Raw genomic sequence first — 19,647 nt, 5'->3', positions numbered from 1 at the left:
CCAGTCCCATAATAAGATGCCGTCATCACTCAGGGCCGTGGAATTATGCCGCCTTCAGAACTACTGGGAACTCGGAACTGCGAACTCGGAAATCTCCGACTTCCGACCTAAGTGCGTTCAAAACAACTGGGAACTCTGAAAAAACGAGCTCCGACTGGGATAAATCTTTCTAGACCCAGTTGTTTTTTACGCGGCATTAGAATTATATTTCATTCTGAGCTGTCAGACTTTGATGTGCTCATTACAAACTGACGTGGATGGTCGGGGGAATTTGTCATGGTCAGAAGGATAATGTTTTGCATCCTGGTGGAAGCTATGGTGCTTTTGTTTTGTCCTGTCGCCTAAGGTTTTTATGTGCAAAGATAAGCAAAAATGCAGCCTATACAGAAGCGCATTGTTTTGAATGGATAATGAATGGTGTCCACTGACATCCCAACAGTTAAATATGCAATAAAATATGTTTTATTAAAATGAGCTTGCCAATTCTGCAACTTGCTTTAATGTCAAGAGTAGCCTATGAATTTGCTTAGAAACATATTGATTTCCATAATCTTTAATCTGACCATAGGTTTGCATATCTGCAGTATTGTGTGCTCATCATTGGGGTTTTCAGCGAGGGGCACCATTTCTCCCAGTTCCAACGTGTACAGTAAAAGCATGTCAGTGTCACAGTGTAGCAGAATAATACAATATTGGAAAGAAAAAAAATGTAATTGCAGTGACACTTCCGCTTCACGTTATTTTCTCTCAGGCCCCGCCCCGTGTCTCGTCCAATCAGAGAGCTCGTTTAGAAGCAGTTCTAGAGAACGTTATCATTATGGTCGAGAGATCGACGGCACCGGGGATCAGACCAAGAAACGGATCTAAATCCACGGTAGATTTACCGTCGATAGACCATCTGAAGTTATTGCAACGATCGATTATTCGGTAGTGACTGTTTTGATCGAGAGGCCGACACAATTCCTACATCATCCGATACTGCTTTGCAAAGACAGGTAAACCGTTGAATATCCGGCTTATTCGGCCATTATAGCGATCATCCAGGCAGCAATCCCCCGGTAATGAATTTACGGTTGTATTCTGAGCGAGCTCTTCCATTATTACCGTTACAGAGATCTCAAATCGATACATGTGCAATACGGGGTTCTCAACGTCTGATGGAAAGTGCAATCAAGCTCGTTTTATTTAGCTGATCTGTCTTGCAGCAATTTATCATTTCGCTGTTTGTCAGCTTAATTCATCAGCTGTATTTATCAAGGGGAGGGGAGCGAGTAGCTGAGGGCATGGCTTATCGCCTCACAAGGTGCTTTAGTAGCGGCCGTCTGCTACAGCGAGAGCAACATTGTATCCCATAAACACCCTGTAGGATCGGGAATATTGATAGGCTACAATGTAGCGAGTGTTGATTAATTGTAGCCGATCAGATTCAGAATAGGCTATTGCAATGAGGTGGTGCTGAAACATGCACATTCATTGCCATCGACAAATTAACAAGAGCTGACTATATTTCAAGGTTTTCCCTTTGACCTGGATGATGACAACAGATCAGTTCATAAACTATAGCAAATAGGCTGTTCTTAAACGACTTCCTTCTCTCCCTGACAGTGACAGCTGTGGCCTTTTTGCATGAAGCAATAGGCTCCATCGCCGCTAGGACGAGCCAGCACCGACTGAGAGACATCGTGGTAGGCTGGCTATAGGAGAAGAAACCGGCTGCATGCACCTCCGCCCACCTCCTCCTCCTCCACGGTCGGCAGCGACAACGGTACCGTTCAGTGCCTGCATCATCCGTTAACGAGATGACGAAGTGAACCAAGCCTCCTCACGCACCGAACGCTGGATTCCGCAAGACGACTGAATGAGTAGAGAGAGAAAGGGAGACGAGCTGATGGCGATGCTGATCTAGTGTGGAGAAGGGAAAGGCTATGCATTTTCACGTTTGATTTATCAGGACCTTAACAGCCGACACGTGGTCTCTATCGGGGTTTCAACAACCAATTAATCCCCTAGCACGAGGGAGGACGTTTGTCATTCCGATAAAATGGGAACCACGCGTGGATCCCGGACTGCGGTTTAAACGTGCCCGTGTTTCTCTATGAAAGCACCGCTGTGATGGAGCACGACGAAAGTAGCGACCTGGAAGCTGCTAAGGAGCCCCTGCTCCACCGTATTCACGCGCCCAATCGGATCCGGCCATCGTCTTACCGGGCACTGCGGAGCGCTGTTTCCAGCCTCGCGCGCATCGATGACTTCGTCTGTGAGAAGATCGGGTCTGGGTTCTTTTCAGAGGTCTTCAAGGTGAGTCTTCAATCCAGATTATTATCAAAACCAGTTCTTTCATCACTGTATGATATTCTATTGCAATGTTTAAAATATATATATATATATATATATACAATCCCAAATGTATAGCCTCATTGTATGCAGCATACTACTACTTCTGCCATGAGCCATGAAGTCTGAACCTTGATGGCACAGGGAGTAGTAGTGTTCCCACCCTTTAACCAGGGGCATCACCTCCTCAAGTCCAGCTTGCTAGTTGCTACACAAGGTTCATCATAATATACAGGTATATATGTCACACACCGGAAAATATGTTGGGCTATTGAAGGCAGATATCGTAACATTGTTGTCCTCAGTATAGATGACTGCCAACCTGAGAGACACATGTCATTAGTAAAGCCCTTGATCATGACTCTCAGTTCCATTACATTACACATAAACTAGGCTATTGGATGAAGGCGTCTTCTGTAGGGGGCAGTCTTGTTAACCGCTATTTCCTGGTTGCAAAAATTCTAATAGTTCGCCTAATTTCCGTTTGTGACAAAACAAGCACTCAGTGTAGAGAATCATTGTACCATCTAAACCGTTGTGAAATATATTTTAAATTACCACAAAATTGTATTTTCAGCTGTTTGAAGCTCGTGACAAAACCGAAAGTAAAAGATGCAAAAACGAAACTTAATAACGGGAAGCATAGAAATCCGCACATAGAACAGATCTACAGCTTCTTAGACTTGCGTTCAATGTGAATGAAGAATCTATAACTCACTTTTCTATGTGAATTTGTCGGGTCACCCCAAAAAGTTACATATTGCAGCTTTAACACCCATCGCTTGCTGTACGGTTTAGGAAGCATAAGGACCTCCTTATCAGCGAGCAATAATAATAATAATAATAATAATAATAATAATAATAATAATAATAATAAAAAGGTTAAATTGATACACACCTTTATTGGGTTAGGGTTCTGGCTCCCACACGGCCATATATCCATGTTACAGCGCTTGTTTACCGGAAAACGGACGGAAGACGAGTTCCCTACCTGTACTATTTAACTATACGAACACCTGTGTGTAAATGGAAGACTGACGCCACAAACGGTGTTGTCACTGAAAATATACTGTCGGCTGCAACTGTGTTAAAACAGTGTACATTAAGTGTGTATTTTGCATTTGAAATTATTTTTGATGTGACATGAAAGTAAAGGGATTTATGATTCTAGAACCGTACCGCAATTGAGAATCGATTCACGTTTAGATGGAGTATTTGGCTGCCAGAGCCAATTCTCCTCTAAACAGAACATGTATTAAGGCCCTTGGACTATAAGGAGAAACGGTAGGCTCTTTAGTCCATTATCCGGCTACTAGCAACATCCATAGCTGTAGCTTAGCCTATACAAAATATACAAACTGGATCTAGCCTACTTCTTAGTGACCGCTTCAGTATACACTAACAAAAGGTCTCGACATGACAAAAGAGGTGTGAATCGCTCAGGTAAACACAGAACACACACATGCACACACACACACACACACATACACACACGTACACACACACACGTACACACACAGAGCACACACGTGTACATCACAGCACACACACACACAGAACACATACACGTAGGCTACATCACCATTGATGGAGGACCACTATCTCCATAAATCAGTGAATATGATCTTGGACCTAAGGGTGTGTTTGGTTGTGGGTGTGTACACTATGTGTGTGTTTGTGTGTGTGTGTGAACTAGTCTAAGATTCTTAGTGTGTGTTTATATGCATGGGGATGTGTGTATACTGTATGTCTCCCTCTGTAGTGTCCTATGAGGGGGCTCCAGGGAGGTGTGTGTCTCAGTGTGTCAGAGCGGAGGAGAGGACTGTGTGATTACAGGAGGACAGGTCAATCTCACTGCTCAGACTAAGCTGGTTACCTCTCCGTCTGTGTGTGTTTCTGTGTCTCTGTATGTATGTGTGTTTACAGTGTGTGCATCTTCAAATTAAACTATAACAACTTCACTGTGAACTGAAGGTGTGCTGATGAGCACATCAGTGTGTGTTTGTTTTCAAACCCCAGGGTCAATGGCTGTGGTATAAATGCAAATGCCCATGTCGTTACATCTCCCACCACCACCGCAGACTATTAACATGACAGTCAATGTGTTCACTGGGCCACGATACAGTACATTTACTGATACACAACATCAATGTGTTTGTTGGGCCAAGATACAGTACATTTACTGATACACAACATCAATGTACAACTCTGCTTAGGCTAATACAGTCAAATGACCATGTATTAAAATCATTAGATTCCTGAGCCCCAGTATGGTATTTGCCTATGGTGAAAGCATTTATTGTTTTCTATATTGGCCAGGTCTACATTCCATTGTGCTTAATGATCTTTAGCGCTTCATTTTCTAAGCTCTGATCTCCCCCCTCTCTCTCTAGTTAGGTGGGTCTGATCTCCCCCCTCTCTCTCTCTAGTTAGGTGGGTCTGATCTCCCCCCCTCTCTCTCTCTAGTTAGGTGGGTCTGATCTCCCCCTCTCTCTCTCTCTCTCTCTCTCTCTCTCTAGTTAGGTGGGTCTGATCTCCCCCCTCTCTCTCTAGTTAGGTGGGTCTGATCTCCCCCCTCTCTCTCTCTCTCTAGTTAGGTGGGTCTTATCCCCCCCTCTCTCTCTCTAGTTAGGTGGGTCTGATCTCCCCCTCTCTCTCTCTCTCTCTCTCTCTCTCTCTCTCTCTCTAGTTAGGTGGGTCTGATCTCCCCCCTCTCTCTCTCTCTCTCTCTCTCTCTCTCTCTCTCTCTCTCTAGTTAGGTGGGTCTGATCTCTCCCCTCTCTCTCTCTCTGTAGTTAGGTGGGTCTGATCTCCCCCTCTCTCTCTCTCTGTAGTTAGGTGGGTCTGATCTCCCCCATCTTTCTCTCTCTAGTTAGGTGGGTCTGATCTCCCCCTCTCTCTCTCTCTCTAGTTAGGTGGGTCTGATCTCCCCCCTCTCTCTCTCTCTCTAGTTAGGTGGGTCTGATCTCCCCCTCTCTCTCGCTAGTTAGGTGGGTCTGATCCCCCCTCTCTCTCTCTCTCTAGTTAGGTGGGTCTGATCTCCCCCCTCTCTCTCTCTCTAGTTAGGTGGGTCTGATCTCCCCCCACTCTCTCTCTAGTTAGGTGGGTCTGATCTCCCCCCTCTCTCTCTCTCTAGTTAGGTGGGTCTGATCTCCCCCCACTCTCTCTCTAGTTAGGTGGGTCTGATCTCCCCCCTCTCTCCCGCTAGTTAGGTGGGTCTGATCTCCCCCCTCTCTCTCGCTAGTTAGGTGGATCTCCCCCCCCCCCTCTCTCTCTCTCTAGTTAGGTGGGTCTGATCTCCCCTCTCTCTCTCTCTCTAGTTAGGTGGGTCTGATCTCCCCCCTCTCTCTCTCTCTAGTTAGGTGGGTCTGATCACCCCCCCCTCTCTCTCTCTCTCTAGTTAGGTGGGTCTGATCTCCCCCCTCTCTCTCTCTAGTTAGGTGGGTCTGATCTCCCCCCTCTCTCTCTCTCTATCTCTCTCTCTAGTTAGGTGGGTCTGATCTCCCCCCCTCTCTCTCTCTCTAGTTAGGTGGGTCTGATCTCCCCCCTCTCTCTCTCTCTAGTTAGGTGGGTCTGAACTCCCCCTCTCTCTCTCTCTAGTTAGGTGGGTCTGAACTCCCCCCTCTCTCTCTCTAGTTAGGTGGGTCTGAACTCCCCCTCTCTCTCTCTCTAGTTAGGTGGGTCTCAACTCCCCCCCTCTCTCTCTCTAGTTAGGTGGGTCTGATCTCCCCCCTCTCTCTCTCTATCTCTCTCTCTAGTTAGTTGGGTCTGATCTCCCCCCCTCTCTCTCTCTCTCTAGTTAGGTGGGTCTGATCTCCCCCCTCTCTCTCTCTCTATCTCTCTCTCTAGTTAGGTGGGTCTGATCTCCCCCCTCTCTCTCTCTCTCTCTCTCTAGTTAGGTGGGTCTGATCTCCCCCCTCTCTCTCTCTCTCTCTCTAGTTAGGTGGGTCTGATCTCCCCTCTCTCTCTCTCTCTCTAGTTAGGTGGGTCTGAACTCCCCCTCTCTCTCTCTCTAGTTAGGTGGGTCTGATTCCCCCCCCTCTCTCTCTAGTTAGGTGGGTCTGAACTCCCCCTCTCTCTCTCTCTAGTTAGGTGGGTCTGATCCCCCCCCTCTCTCTCTAGTTAGGTGGGTCTGAACTCCCCTCTCTCTCTCTCTCTCTAGTTAGGCGGGTCTGAACTCCCCCTCTCTCTCTCTAGTTAGGTGGGTCTGATCTCCCCCCTCTCTCTCTCTAGTTAGGTGGGTCTGATCTCCCCCTCTCTCTCTCTCTCTCTCTCTCTCTCTAGTTAGGTGGGTCTGATCTCCCCTCTCTCTCTCTCTAGTTAGGTGGGTCTGATCCCCCCCCTCTCTCTCTAGTTAGGTGGGTCTGATCTCCCCCCTCTCTCTCTAGTTAGGTGGGTCTGCAAATACAGTCCAACCTTTCGTTTGTTTGCACACTTCAGTTTGTTTTGGATAACAGCCTTGATTTCCTTCCTCTGTAGGTTAGTGACATCAGCTATGGGTGGAACTGGGTGTGTTTTATTTTGTACTCGTGTGCGTGTGTGTGTGTGCGTGTGTGTGTGTGTGTGTGTGTGTGTGTGTTTGCACTTCCCAGTATGTAAAGGTTGTACTTTGCTTCCAAATGGTGTTATCATCATACTGTCAGAGTGGGAAGTGTTTATTCAGTTAGTCATAAACCTGAACTTGGAGATTAAACATTTTAAAAGGTTAAATATGTATTATGACCTCATGCATAGTGTGGGGCAACATCCTTATAACAGACATCAACGACAATAGAATTCAAATCTGGCAAGGCTGACACGATTGGCTCTTTCAAATTTACGCCCTCCACTGACGCTTGCGAGAGAGACTAAGGGGACTTCTCTGACCAGCATCCCATTGACAGCCCAACTAGCCAACATCTAAATGTTACCCTTACCTTAATCCCTAACCTTAACCAAACACCTAACCCTATCTTAACCTTCATTTTAACCAATCAACATTGGTTTGCTGGTCATCCACGTCCCTTTAGTTTTTCCTGAGGCATGCTCAAACTGCAATTGGAACGCGCCAGTGGAAACAGTCTTGGTGGATTAGCATTTTGTTGTCGTTGATTTCTTTAAGCAGGAAGTTGTGCACCACACAGTGATTGGAATAGGGTGATATTTGGGAGGAATACTATGTTTAATGCTGTTCACTAGACCTGATTCTCAACTTGCCATATGCATCACATGAGTGACTCTCTTGATCGATGACACAACTCTCATGCCGTCAATAGTTAATATTCACCAATCGTTTGATTGGCTTGTCAACATCCTGTTCTTGCATCATTCACCGTGCATGATTGATTAGCCTCCCGAGTGGCGCAGTGATCTAAGGCACTGCATCGCAGTGCTAGCTGTGCCACTAGAGATCCTGGTTCGAATCCGCGACCGGGAGACCCAAAATAATGTATGCACTCACTAACTGTAAGTCGCTCTGGATATGAGCGTCTGCTAAATGACTAAAATCTAAATTAGAATACAGGTCAATGATACTAAAGCTGACACTGTTTTGCAATGGAAATAGTTTTACAGCCCATGTTTTAGTCCCACGTCATATGGGTTTACATTTTAATAGTTGACGGATGTGTTTTTGCTTGAAAGTGTTTGAGGGTGTTTGTTTGGAGGTTGTGTGTATACTGGTGTGTGTGTGTGTGTGTGTGTGTGTGTTTAAGAGGCTGAGACTATCTTGTCTGTGTCTGTGATGTCACAGTGCTGGCACCCTGGATTTGTGCAGATCAAGAGGGCTGATGGGAAATCCAGAAAGCCTATTAGTGTTATGTTCATCTATTCTAAAATTAATTTCCATTCCCAATCCTATTTTTCCTAACCCTTACCATAACCTTAACCTGTAACCCTAAACCTAACCACTACCCCCTTACCCTAATTCTAACTCTAACCCTAAACCTAACCCCTAAGCTTAAAATAGCCTTTGAATATCCTTTGTCCTCATGGGGATGTGGTCCCCACAAGGATAGAAGAACCAACCCACACACACACAGTCTGACAGGTGCAGATGCACAATGCCACACATAGGTCTACAACCAATCATTGACACATAGGTCTACAACCAATCATTGACCCATAGGTCTACAACCAATCATTGACCCATAAGTCTACAACCAATCATTGACCCATAGGTCTACAACCAATCATTGACCCATAGGTCTACAACCAATCATTGACCCATAGGTCTACAACCAATCATTGACCCATAGGTCTACAACCAATCATTGACCCATAGGTCTACAACCAATCATTGACCCATAGGTCTACAACCAATCATTGACCCATAGGTCTACAACCAATCATTGACCCATAGGTCTACAACCAATCATTGACCCATAGGTCTACAACCAATCATTGACCCATAGGTCTACAACCAATCATTGACCCATAGGTCTACAACCAATCATTGACCCTAACTCAGGTCAAACGCTAGTACGTATATAACACTTACACACTAATGGCAACTAACACGCAACACATCCACCACCTCTTTCTCTTCCCCCATTCTCTCCCTCCCTCTTTTACACACACACACACACACTACCAGATCTACTATGATGTATCTCCTCACCTCTGGTCTGTCTGCCTGTAAAGCTCCTCTCTCCATGTTAAATCATCCTGCTGCTCCATCAGTAAATACTGTAGAGACAGTTCTATGTGCACTTTCAATAAGGAATGAAATAGAATTGACTTCAGGTAGAAGTTTCCATAGCCCTAAGCACAGATCTAGGATCAGCTTGCCCTCCTCAAACCCTATACTAGACCAGTAAGGGGGGAAATTCTAAACTGATCTTAGATCAGTATAGGAAGAGGCAACTTCATCGTACTCCTGGGTTGTGTTCCTATCCCACCTGGACAAGAGAAATACCTATATGTAAGAATGCTGTTCATTGACTACAGCTCAGCTTTCAACACCATAGTACCCTCCAAGCTCATCACTAAGCTCAGGGCCCTGGGTCTGAACACCGTCCTGTGCAACTGGGTCCTGGACGTCCTGACGACGGGTCGACCCCAAGTGGTAAAGGTTGGCAACAACACCTCCGCCACGCTGATCCTCAACACGGGGGCCTCACTGGGGTGTTTGCTCAGCCCCCTCCTGTACTCCCTGTTCACCCATGACTGCGTGGCCATGCAAGTCTTCAACTCAATCATCAAGTTTGCTGACGACACAACAATGGTAGGCCTGATTACCAACAACAATGAGACAGCCTACAGGGAGGAGGTGAGAGCCTTGGCGGAGTGGTGCCAGGAACAGAACCTCTCCCTCAACGTCAACAAAAGGAACGAGCTGATCGTGGACTATAGGAGACAGCATAGAGAGCAGGGCCCCATCCACATTGACGATCCACAGTGGAGACGATCAAAAGCTTCAAGTTCCTCAGCGTGCACATCACTGACAATCTTAAAATTGGTCCCTTCACACAGACCGTGTGGTGTAGTCCCGTGTAGCTCAGTTGGTAGAGCATGGCGTTTGCAACGCCAGGGTTGTGGGTTCGATTCCCACGGGGGGCCAGTATGAAAAATAAATAAAAAATATGCACTCACTAAATGTAAGTCGCTCTGGATAAGAGCGTCTGCTAAATGACTAAAATGTCAAATGTGAAGAAGACACAACAGTGCCCCTTTTACCTCAGGAGGCTGAAGAAATTCGGATTGGCCCCTAAGATCCTCACAAACTTCTATACATGCATTATTGAGAGCATCCTGTCAGGCTGTATCACTGCCTGGTACAGCAATTGCACCGTCCGCAACCGCAGGGCTCTCTAGTAGTGCGGTCAGCCCAATGCATCACCGGGGGCACACTGCCTGCCCTCCAGGACATCTACAGCACCCGGTGTCACAGGATGAACAAGAAAATCATCAAGGACTTCAGCCCTCCGACCCACGGCCTGTTCACCCCGCTACCATCTAGAAGGTGGAGACAGTACAGGTGCATCAAAGATGGGACAGAGAGACTGAGAAACAGCTTCTATCTCCAGGCCATCAGATAGTTAAACAGTCACCACTAGCCTCCGCCCAGTACCCTGCCCTGAACTTTAGTCATTGCTCTAGCTAACACCCAGTACTCTACCCTGCACCTTAGAGACTGCTACCCTATGTACATAGTTATTGAACACTGGTCACTTTAATAATGTTTACATACTGTTTTACCCACTTTATATGTATATACTGTATTCTAGTCATGGCTCATCCTATATAACTACTGCTGTACACACCTTTTTATATTTATATACTGTCCATAATGCCAAGTTCAAGTTAGTCCCTCCCTGTTTCTTTCCACTTTCTTCCATTTAGTTTCTAGTGAATACCACCCAGTCCTCTCTCTCACCTCATCTCTATGGTTGTCTAGTGAATACCACCCAGTCCTCTCTCACCTCATCTCTATGGTTATCTAGTGAATACCACCCAGTCCTCTCTCACCTCATCTCTATGGTTGTCTAGTGAATACCACCCAGTCCTCTCTCTCACCTCATCTCTATGGTTGTCTAGTGAATACAACCCAGTCCTCTCTCTCACCTCATCTCTATGGTTGTCTAGTGAATACCACCCAGTCCTCTCTCACCTCATCTCTATGGTTGTCTAGTGAATACCACCCAGTCCTCTCTCTCACCTCATCTCTATGGTTGTCTAGTGAATACAACCCAGTCCTCTCTCACCTCATCTCTATGGTTGTTTCTAGTGAATATCACCCAGTCCTCTCTCTCACCTCATCTCTATGGTTGTTTCTAGTGAATATCACCCAGTCCTCTCTCACCTCATCTCTATGGTTGTTTCTAGTGAATATCACCCAGTCCTCTCTCTCACCTCATCTCTATGGTTGTTTTCTAGTGAATATCACCCAGTCCTCTCTCTCACCTCATCTCTATGGTTGTTTCTAGTGAATATCACCCAGTCCTCTCTCTCACCTCATCTCTATGGTTGTTTCTAGTGAATATCACCCAGTCCTCTCTCTCACCTCATCTCTATGGTTGTTTCTAGTGAATATCACCCAGTCCTCTCTCTCACCTCATCTCTATGGTTGTTTCTAGGGAATATCACCCAGTCCTCTCTCTCACCTCATCTCTATGGTTGTTTCTAGTGAATATCACCCAGTTCTCTCTCTCACCTCATCTCTATGGTTGTCTGAAGTGGTGTTGCTCTCTGTCTCCCTCTGCAGGTGCAGCACAGGATCACAGGCCAGGTGATGGCCCTGAAGATGAACACTCTGGCCAGCAACAAGGCTAACATGCTCAGGGAGGTGCAGCTCATGAACCGGCTGTGCCACCCCAATATACTGGGGTATGACTAGACAGAAAGACACACACACACACACACACACATTGCATGTACAGTACATGTGTACAATGTACAACACATTCATGTACACACTTGGCTATGTGCGGTGCATATTGCACAACCACCATTTCACCATCACTCAGACCCATCGGTAGTAGCACTGTGTTGTTGTCACAGATGGAATGGGTTAGTTATTAGAATCTTTGTTGTTGTTGTTGTTGTGTCTGTAGTAGTCTACCTTTGCTGTGGGTAGAACTTAAACCAACGCTCAACAGCACCCCCCCAAGGGAAAACACAACTGGCTAGTATTTCTTTTTTTTTTTACTGCTAAATCTGGAAAGAAAGACAAACCGAAAACTAGCTAGTAAACTGCTGCAACCATTATCAGATAGAGGACAGACACACACAAACTCTCTTCAATGTTTAAGACATTGCATTGTTGTTTTTAGCAGTATATATGATGTATTTAGGATGTTTTCAATGCTTTCCCTCTCTCTGCTCAGGTTCCTGGGAGTGTGTGTGCATGAGGGCCAGCTCCATGCTCTAACTGAGGTGAGCTCATCCTGATTCTGTCTCTCTGGGGGGAATCCTTGCGTTTTATCTTCCAGAGACAGTAGTGTCCATAGGTAACAGAATTGGCTACATGCATGGGCCATAGCAAGTAAGAAGAGACGGGTTGCATTCCATTTCAATAAAATTCTGCAAATGCCTGCAAAGAACATAGGCTAAGGCCTCTACAGAATATTAGGTCCTTACAATGCCTATGGAAATGTTTAACGTCTCAGGAACCACATCAATTTAGTGTAGGGTTAATGAAAATGTAATATGTGCAGGCAGGCGTGCACAGAATCTGTGTGTCTGGAATGGACTCAATCTCATGAACTGTGTGAGGTGATTGACGCGTGTGTGTGCTGCTGTCATGGTTACCCACAGTACATCAACGGGGGTAACCTGGAGCAGCTGCTGGACAGTGACAGGTATCTGTCGTGGTCGGTGAGGATGGGCCTGTCTCAGGACATCGCCTGCGGGCTGCAGTACCTCCACAGCAAGGGCATCTTCCACAGAGACCTCACCTCCAAGGTAGGAGATAGTAGCATACAGGGTACCAGACAGACAGACACACAGTAACACATCCCTTCACTTTTTTGCATTAATTGTTAGTTTCATCTCCCACTGACTCTCACATACACTCATATGCCCTCTCTCTCCTCTCTCTCTTTCATAGAACTGTCTGGTGCGCTGTGAGAATGGTGTGTTCACTGCAGTAGTGGGAGACTTTGGTCTGGCAGAGAAGATTCCAGACTACAGGTTAGTGCTGTGAGAAAGTCCCCCACACTACAGGTTAGTGCTATGAGAAAGTCCCCCAGACTGTAGGTTAGTACTGTGAGAAAGTTCCCCAGACTACAGGTTAGTGCTGTGAGAAAGTCCCCCAGACTACAGGTTAGTACTGTGAGAAAGTCCCCCAGACTGTAGGTTAGTACTGTGAGAAAGTCCCCCAGACTACAGGTTAGTGCTGTGAGAAAGTCCCCCAGACTACAGGTTAGTGCTGTGAGAAAGTCCCCCAGACTACAGGTTAGTACTGTGAGAAAGTCCCCCAGACTACAGGTTAGTACTGTGAGAAAGTTCCCCAGACTACAGGTTAGTGCTGTGAGAAAGTCCCCCAGACTGTAGGTTAGTACTGTGAGAAAGTCCCCCAGACTACAGGTTAGTGCTGTGAGAAAGTCCCCCAGACTACAGGTTAGTACTGTGAGAAAGTCCCCCAGACTACAGGTTAGTACTGTGAGAAAGTTCCCCAGACTACAGGTTAGTGCTGTGAGAAAGTCCCCCAGACTGTAGGTTAGTACTGTGAGAAAGTCCCCCAGACTACAGGTTAGTGCTGTGAGAAAGTCCCCCAGACTACAGGTTAGTACTGTGAGAAAGTCCCCCAGACTACAGGTTAGTGCTGTGAGAAAGTCCCCCAGACTACAGGTTTGTGCTGTGAGAAAGTCCCCCAGACTACAGGTTAGTGCTGTGAGAAAGTCCCCCAGACTACAGGTTAGTGCTGTGAGAAAGTCCCCCAGACTACAGGTTAGTGCTGTGAGAAAGTCCCCCAGACTACAGGTTAGTACTGTGAGAAAGTCCCCCAGCCTACAGGAAGACTATATGACTGGCTCACCATATTCCCACCATGACTGCACATATAACCTAGTCTAGATGAATGCAAGTCAAATACATTGTTGTACATTCTATTCTGTTTTCCTCTCCTGCAGTGACGGGGCTGATAAGCAGCCTCTGGCCGTGGTGGGCTCCCCCTACTGGATGGCCCCGGAGGTGCTGAGAGGGGAGGTCTATGATGAAAAGGTACTAACAGTACTCTACTGTTTCCTGGCTGCTATCTCATGATGTTATAAGAGTCATCTGATCCCAGTGCATGATGAGAGGAAGAAAACACAGTAATACAATGTAATAATACTATGTTATAATGCAATCTGGAAGGACAACTGTTACATTTCCCTTCTGTGTTTTTCTGGTTGTGTCTAGTGGGTCTTGTTAATATGTATGTTGCTAGCAAATGACCAGACTCTTTCAAAGTGTATTATTGTGAATATTTCAAGTGAGATGTTATTTATCAGAGGTGATTGGCTGACTCTGACCTCTGACCCCTAGGTGGATGTGTTTGCCTATGGAATCATCCTATGTGAGATCATCGCCCGGATAGAGGCTGATCCAGACTTCCTACCTCGCACTGAGGTACACACACACACACACACAACCCCACAGTGTATAACAGGCACACAGCTAACCAATGTTTTTCCTTCTTAAATTACCCTAAATCAATGCTTTCATACTATCACACAAACTGACAGTGTATGAACAAACCCTTAATCCAACCCTTTCATCACCACTATACAACCCCAGTAAGCCTACTGCAGCCAAATAGCACCATATAACCATGTCTACTGCAGCCAAACAGCACCATTTAACCATGTCTACTGCAGCCAAACAGCACCATATAACCATGTCTACTGCAGCCAAACAGCACCATATAACCATGTCTACTGCAGCCAAACAGCACCATATAAACATGTCTACTGCAGCCAAACAGCACCATATAACCATGTCTACTGCAGCCAAACAGCACCATATAACCATGTCTACTGCAGCCAAACAGCACCATATAACCATGTCTACTGCAGCCAAACAGCACCATATAACCATGTCTACTGCAGCCAAACAGCACCATATAACCATGTCTACTGCAGCCAAACAGCACCATATAACCATGTCTACTGCAGCCAAACAGCACCATATAACCATGTCTACTGCAGCCAAACAGCACCATATAACCATGTCTACTGCAGCCAAACAGCACCATATAACCATGTCTACAGCAGCCAAACAGCACCATATAACCATGTCTACTGCAGCCAAACAGCACCATATAACCATGTCTACTGCAGCCAAACAGCACCATATAACCATGTCTACAGCAGCCAAACAGCACCATATAACCATGTCTACTGCAGCCAAACAGCACCATATAACCATGTCTACTGCAGCCAAACAGCACCATATAACCATGTCTACTGCAGCCAAACAGCACCATATAACCATGTCTACTGCAGCCAAACAGCACCATATAACCATGTCTACTGCAGCCAAACAGCACCATATAACCATGTCTACTGCAGCCAAACAGCACCATATAACCATGTCTACTGCAGCCAAACAGCACCATATAACCATGTCTACTGCAGCCAAACAGCACCATATAACCATGTCTACTGCAGCCAAACAGCACCATATAACCATGTCTACAGCAGCCAAACAGCACCATATAACCATGTCTACTGCAGCCAAACAGCACCATATAACCATGTCTACTGCAGCCAAACAGCACCATATAACCATGTCTACAGCAGCCAAACAGCACCATATAACCATGTCTACAGCAGCCAAACAGCACCATATAACCATGTCTACTGCAGCCAAACAGCACCATATAACCATGTCTACAGCAGCCAAACAGCACCATATAACCATGTTCGGTGAACTATTCTTTTCCACTTTGACCCAGAAGATAAGTGCCATCCCTTCCCTTACTGCAAGTTATCACATGTAAATGCAGTGAAAGACTTGAATATTTAATCACTGCAGTGCAGGGCAGCAGTCCCATTTGCATGTGAGGTTTAAAGAGGAACTGACAGCGTTTTAACTACTTTGCAGATATGAAACAAACAGACAATCATAATATCAGTAAAAAATATCAAATTCCCAGTTTATGCTACAAAACCAACCAGGTTTTAAACGTAGGTTCTATTTTACTCCAAATTCCATGACGTACACTAAGGCATTGTTGGCAGAATAGATGGATGCAGTTCAATGAATTAATATAATTCACCAATACATTGGTAGTCCAAAAAATATTACTATCAGGTTGAAAATCACAGCTGGCCTAGTACATTGTTTGCTGCCTCCACCCATTCAGGAAGCACTGTTTCGGTTTCAAAGGCTGGGAATTTCACTACAATCACAGACAGTGTCACCAGCAAAGCACCCCCACACCATAAAACCTCCTCCTCCATGCTTTACGGTGGGAAATACACATGCAGGGATTTTTTTATTTTATTTAACCTTTATTTAAGATCATCCGTTCACCCACACCCCGTCTCACAAAGACACGGCGGTTGGAACCAAAAATCTCAAATTTGGACTCCAGACCAAAGGACACATTTCCACCAGTTTAATGTCCATTGCTCGTGTTTCTTGGCCCAAGCAAGTCTCTTCTTCTTATTGGTGTCCTTTAGTAGTGGTTTCTTTGGAGCAATTCGACCATGAAGGCCTGATTCACACGGTCTCCTCTGAACAGTTGATGTTGAGATGTCTGTTACTTGAACTCTGTGAAGCATTTATTTGGGCTGCAATTTCTGAGGCTGGTAACTCTAATGAACTTATCCTCTGCAGCAGAGGTATCTATGGGTCTTCCATTCCTGTGGCGGTCCTCATGAGAGCCAGTTTCATCATAGCGCTTGATGGTTTTTGCGACTGCACTTGAAGAAACTTTCAAAGTTCTTGAAATGTTCCGTATTGACTGACCTTCATGTCTTAAAGTAATTATGGACTGTTGTTTCTCTCTTGCTTATTTGAGCTGTTCTTGCCATAATATGGACTTGGTCTTTTACCAAATAGGGCTATCTTCTGTATACCACCCCTACCTTGTCAAAACACAACTGGTTGACTAAAACGCATTAAGAAGGAAAGAAATTCCACAAATTTAACTTTGAAGAAGGCACACCTGTTAATTGAAATGCATTCCAGGTGACTACCTCATGAAGCTGGTTGAGAGAATGCCAAGAGTGTGCAAAGCTGTCATCAAGGCAAATAGTGGCTATTTGAAGAATCTCAAATATAAAATATAGTTTGATTTGTTTGACTTGTTATTAAATGATTCCATATGTGATATTTCATAGTTTTGATGACTTCACTATTATTCTACAATGTAAAGATAAAGAAAAACCCTTGAATGAGTAGGCGTGTCCAAACTTTTGACTGGTAGTGTATGTAATTCTCAAACATTCTAAGAATTTATGAAAACGTGAAAATGACCATATCCAAGTGCTCGCTTGTCAGAAAATGTAAAACAAAAAAACAGTGTCATTCTTCCTGGGGGGTGTATATAAATAGATTTTAATAAGACTTCATGTTACTAAAATGCTGTCAGTTCCCCTTTTGAGTATACCTTTCCCAGTGTATGTCTCCATCTAGTGGATACGATGGAGAACTACAACACGTATGTTTTTTAAACCTAGTCAGACAAACTGATTGACAGCTAGTTGGCTACATAAGAAGATGATGATGATGATGATGATGATCCTCTATGTGTGCAGGACTTTGGACTAGACGTGGATGCCTTTGAGAACCTGGTCGGTGACTGTCCAGCACCATTCCTCAACCTTGCAGTCCTCTGCTGCAATGTAAGATACAGACTGACAGACTGACATAATAATTGCATGCATCCATGACTCTGTGTACATACTTACTATAAATACATAGATTGACAACCTAAAACGACCATACATTCCAAAAAGTAGGCACTGTTTACACTCTTCCTGCTCCCCTCACTCTGTGTCTCCCTCTTTCTCAGATGAATGCAAAGATACGTCCCTCGTTCTCCGAGATAGTGGTGTTGCTGGAGGGGATGGAGAGAGGAGAGGAGGAGAGGAAGACGGTCATCCCTCTGGGTGATTATCTCTCCTCAGAACCCGCTACCGTCCACATCAGCCCCTACCGACGACGGAGTTCCCCCTGTCGCCCCGGCGACCAGCGGTTGTCACGGAGCCAGTCGGACATGCTTCCCCCAACGACGCCCCCTCTAGGCACCCCGGCACGGGTCAACCCTTTCTCTCTGCGGCAGGACCTGAACGGGGGCCGCATCAAGCTTTACGACACCCCCAGCAAGTCTGTCATCTCCCTGACCTTCACCCTCCCCCAGCAGCCTGACCCCTGCGCATCTCCCCCCCTCAGGGTGAACCTCTTCCTCCGTGGGCCCCCCCGACGCTGCCAGTCCCTCCCCTGCACCCCCAAGCAGGGGCACACCCTCGCCCTCCTCCGGGACCCCGACCTGCAGAGCTTGGGGAAAGAGGAGGAAGAGGAGGTAGAGGAGGTGGAGAATGAAAGGAGGAATGAGAAGGGAGGGATGGTGGAGGATGAAAGGAGGAAGGAGAAGGGAGGGATGGTGGAGGATGTGTCAGATGATTCAGGGCTGCCTCTGGAACTGGGCATGGTGTCTCTGGAAGAGGAAGAGGAGGAAGGTTTTTCTCTGGGGGAGCCTATGGACTGCAGCAGGTCTCCTGACACACTAGAGGGTGATGTCCCTACACCAGGGAGTCTTCTCCTACACCCAGCCTCGTCCTGTTCCTCCCTATTTTTGCAGCCTAACGGCTGGGGTCACCCAGTCTCCAACGCCCCCCCCTCCTTCCCTCCTCTCCCCCGTCTGGACAACAACAACGGCTCGGCGACGGTGGTCGTCGGCCGTCCGACTGGCTGGAGGGCTAGCGGCTACCACGCCGCAATCCCGGGCCCCCCTGCTGGCCCCGCCCCTGAGCAAGATGAGGTAATTTCCTGTCCGGGCTGTTGTCTGATTGGTCTGAGCTTTCCGTCCGTGTGCATGAAGGGGGCGCCGACCCCTCGCCGCGTACCGCCCGGGCGACCCTACCGGAACCTCAACGGGGCGGCATCGGTGAAGCATCAGCTGCCACGGCAACCAAGGGACTGCTTTGTTGCGGGTCGAATGGTCTCGTTCCTCCGACCGCGCCTTGCGTTCCTGGGCTGCCCCTACCGGAGGCACAGACTTAGGGAGGGCTCCCCCTAGTGGGCTGGCTGACCAACAACAACAACACCAGTGACATTACTGAGACTTTGACTGGTACTGTTCAGTGATGCTATTACTATTTATTATTACTATTAGGAACTGGGGAGCTGATGATGATGTTGATGATGAAGATGATTACTACTACTACCTGAAGTGGATGAAGAGCTTGCCTTTGTGTGTGAATGAATTATTTTCTTCTAGTGTGTGTGTGTGTGTGTGTGTGTGTGTGTGTGTGTGTGTGTGATTGAGGATGTTGTGGGGACACTGGTGGTTGTATTGGGAGTAACAAGGGAGAAGCATAATGGGAAATCAGAAGTGGTTATTAATCTGAGGTCTTATATATTGGTTGTTGACCTAGAGCCTTTTGATAATTACAGTGTGTCACTGGTTTGTTCACTACTAATGATTTTTCACTGGACTGGGTGGTGCTTGAGATTTGTATTGAATTCAAACAGGTGCTTCTTCTTCCCTCAAACCTCAAAGTTTTATTCCCATAACTCACTAGATCCAGGTTTCCTCTGTGTGTGTGTATGTGTGTGTGTGTTTGTGTTTTAACAGCTCGTGTAACTTTGAAACAGCATGAAAAGCAATTATCCTAGTTGATTTACTTATTGTACTGATTATTCCACCCAAAGTTCTGTGAGTGTGAGAGAGTGAGT

The 19,647-nt window shown here is 46.2% G+C and overlaps 1 protein-coding gene across 1 annotated transcript; it reads left to right on the top strand.

Moving 5' to 3' along the window:
* Positions 1–809: 809 nt before the first annotated feature.
* Positions 810–18,988, top strand: LOC121563233 (dual specificity testis-specific protein kinase 2). The gene is made up of 10 exons (XM_045215827.1): positions 810–995; positions 1,606–2,298; positions 11,519–11,640; positions 12,141–12,189; positions 12,571–12,717; positions 12,863–12,945; positions 13,887–13,977; positions 14,284–14,367; positions 17,505–17,591; positions 17,762–18,988. Exons 2-10 carry the CDS (start codon positions 2,113–2,115, stop codon positions 18,986–18,988), a joined length of 2,076 nt encoding a protein of 691 aa, XP_045071762.1. The 5' UTR covers positions 810–995; positions 1,606–2,112.
* Positions 18,989–19,647: the final 659 nt, after the last annotated feature.

The sequence above is a fragment of the Coregonus clupeaformis genome, unplaced genomic scaffold (genome assembly GCF_020615455.1).
Source record: "Coregonus clupeaformis isolate EN_2021a unplaced genomic scaffold, ASM2061545v1 scaf0528, whole genome shotgun sequence".
NCBI lineage: Eukaryota > Metazoa > Chordata > Actinopteri > Salmoniformes > Salmonidae > Coregonus > Coregonus clupeaformis.
Note: the sequence above shows the minus strand (reverse complement) of the source record. Positions and strands in the feature narration are given on the sequence as shown.

Coding starts and splice junctions, on each gene's coding strand:
- LOC121563233 (XM_045215827.1), top strand. CDS start 2,113: ATGGAGCACGACGAAAGTAGCGACCTGGAAGCTGCTAAGGAGCCCCTG. Junction 13,978..14,283: donor GGGAGGTCTATGATGAAAAG/GTACTAACAGTA, acceptor TCTGACCCCTAG/GTGGATGTGTTTGCCTATGG. Junction 14,368..17,504: donor ACTTCCTACCTCGCACTGAG/GTACACACACAC, acceptor CTATGTGTGCAG/GACTTTGGACTAGACGTGGA.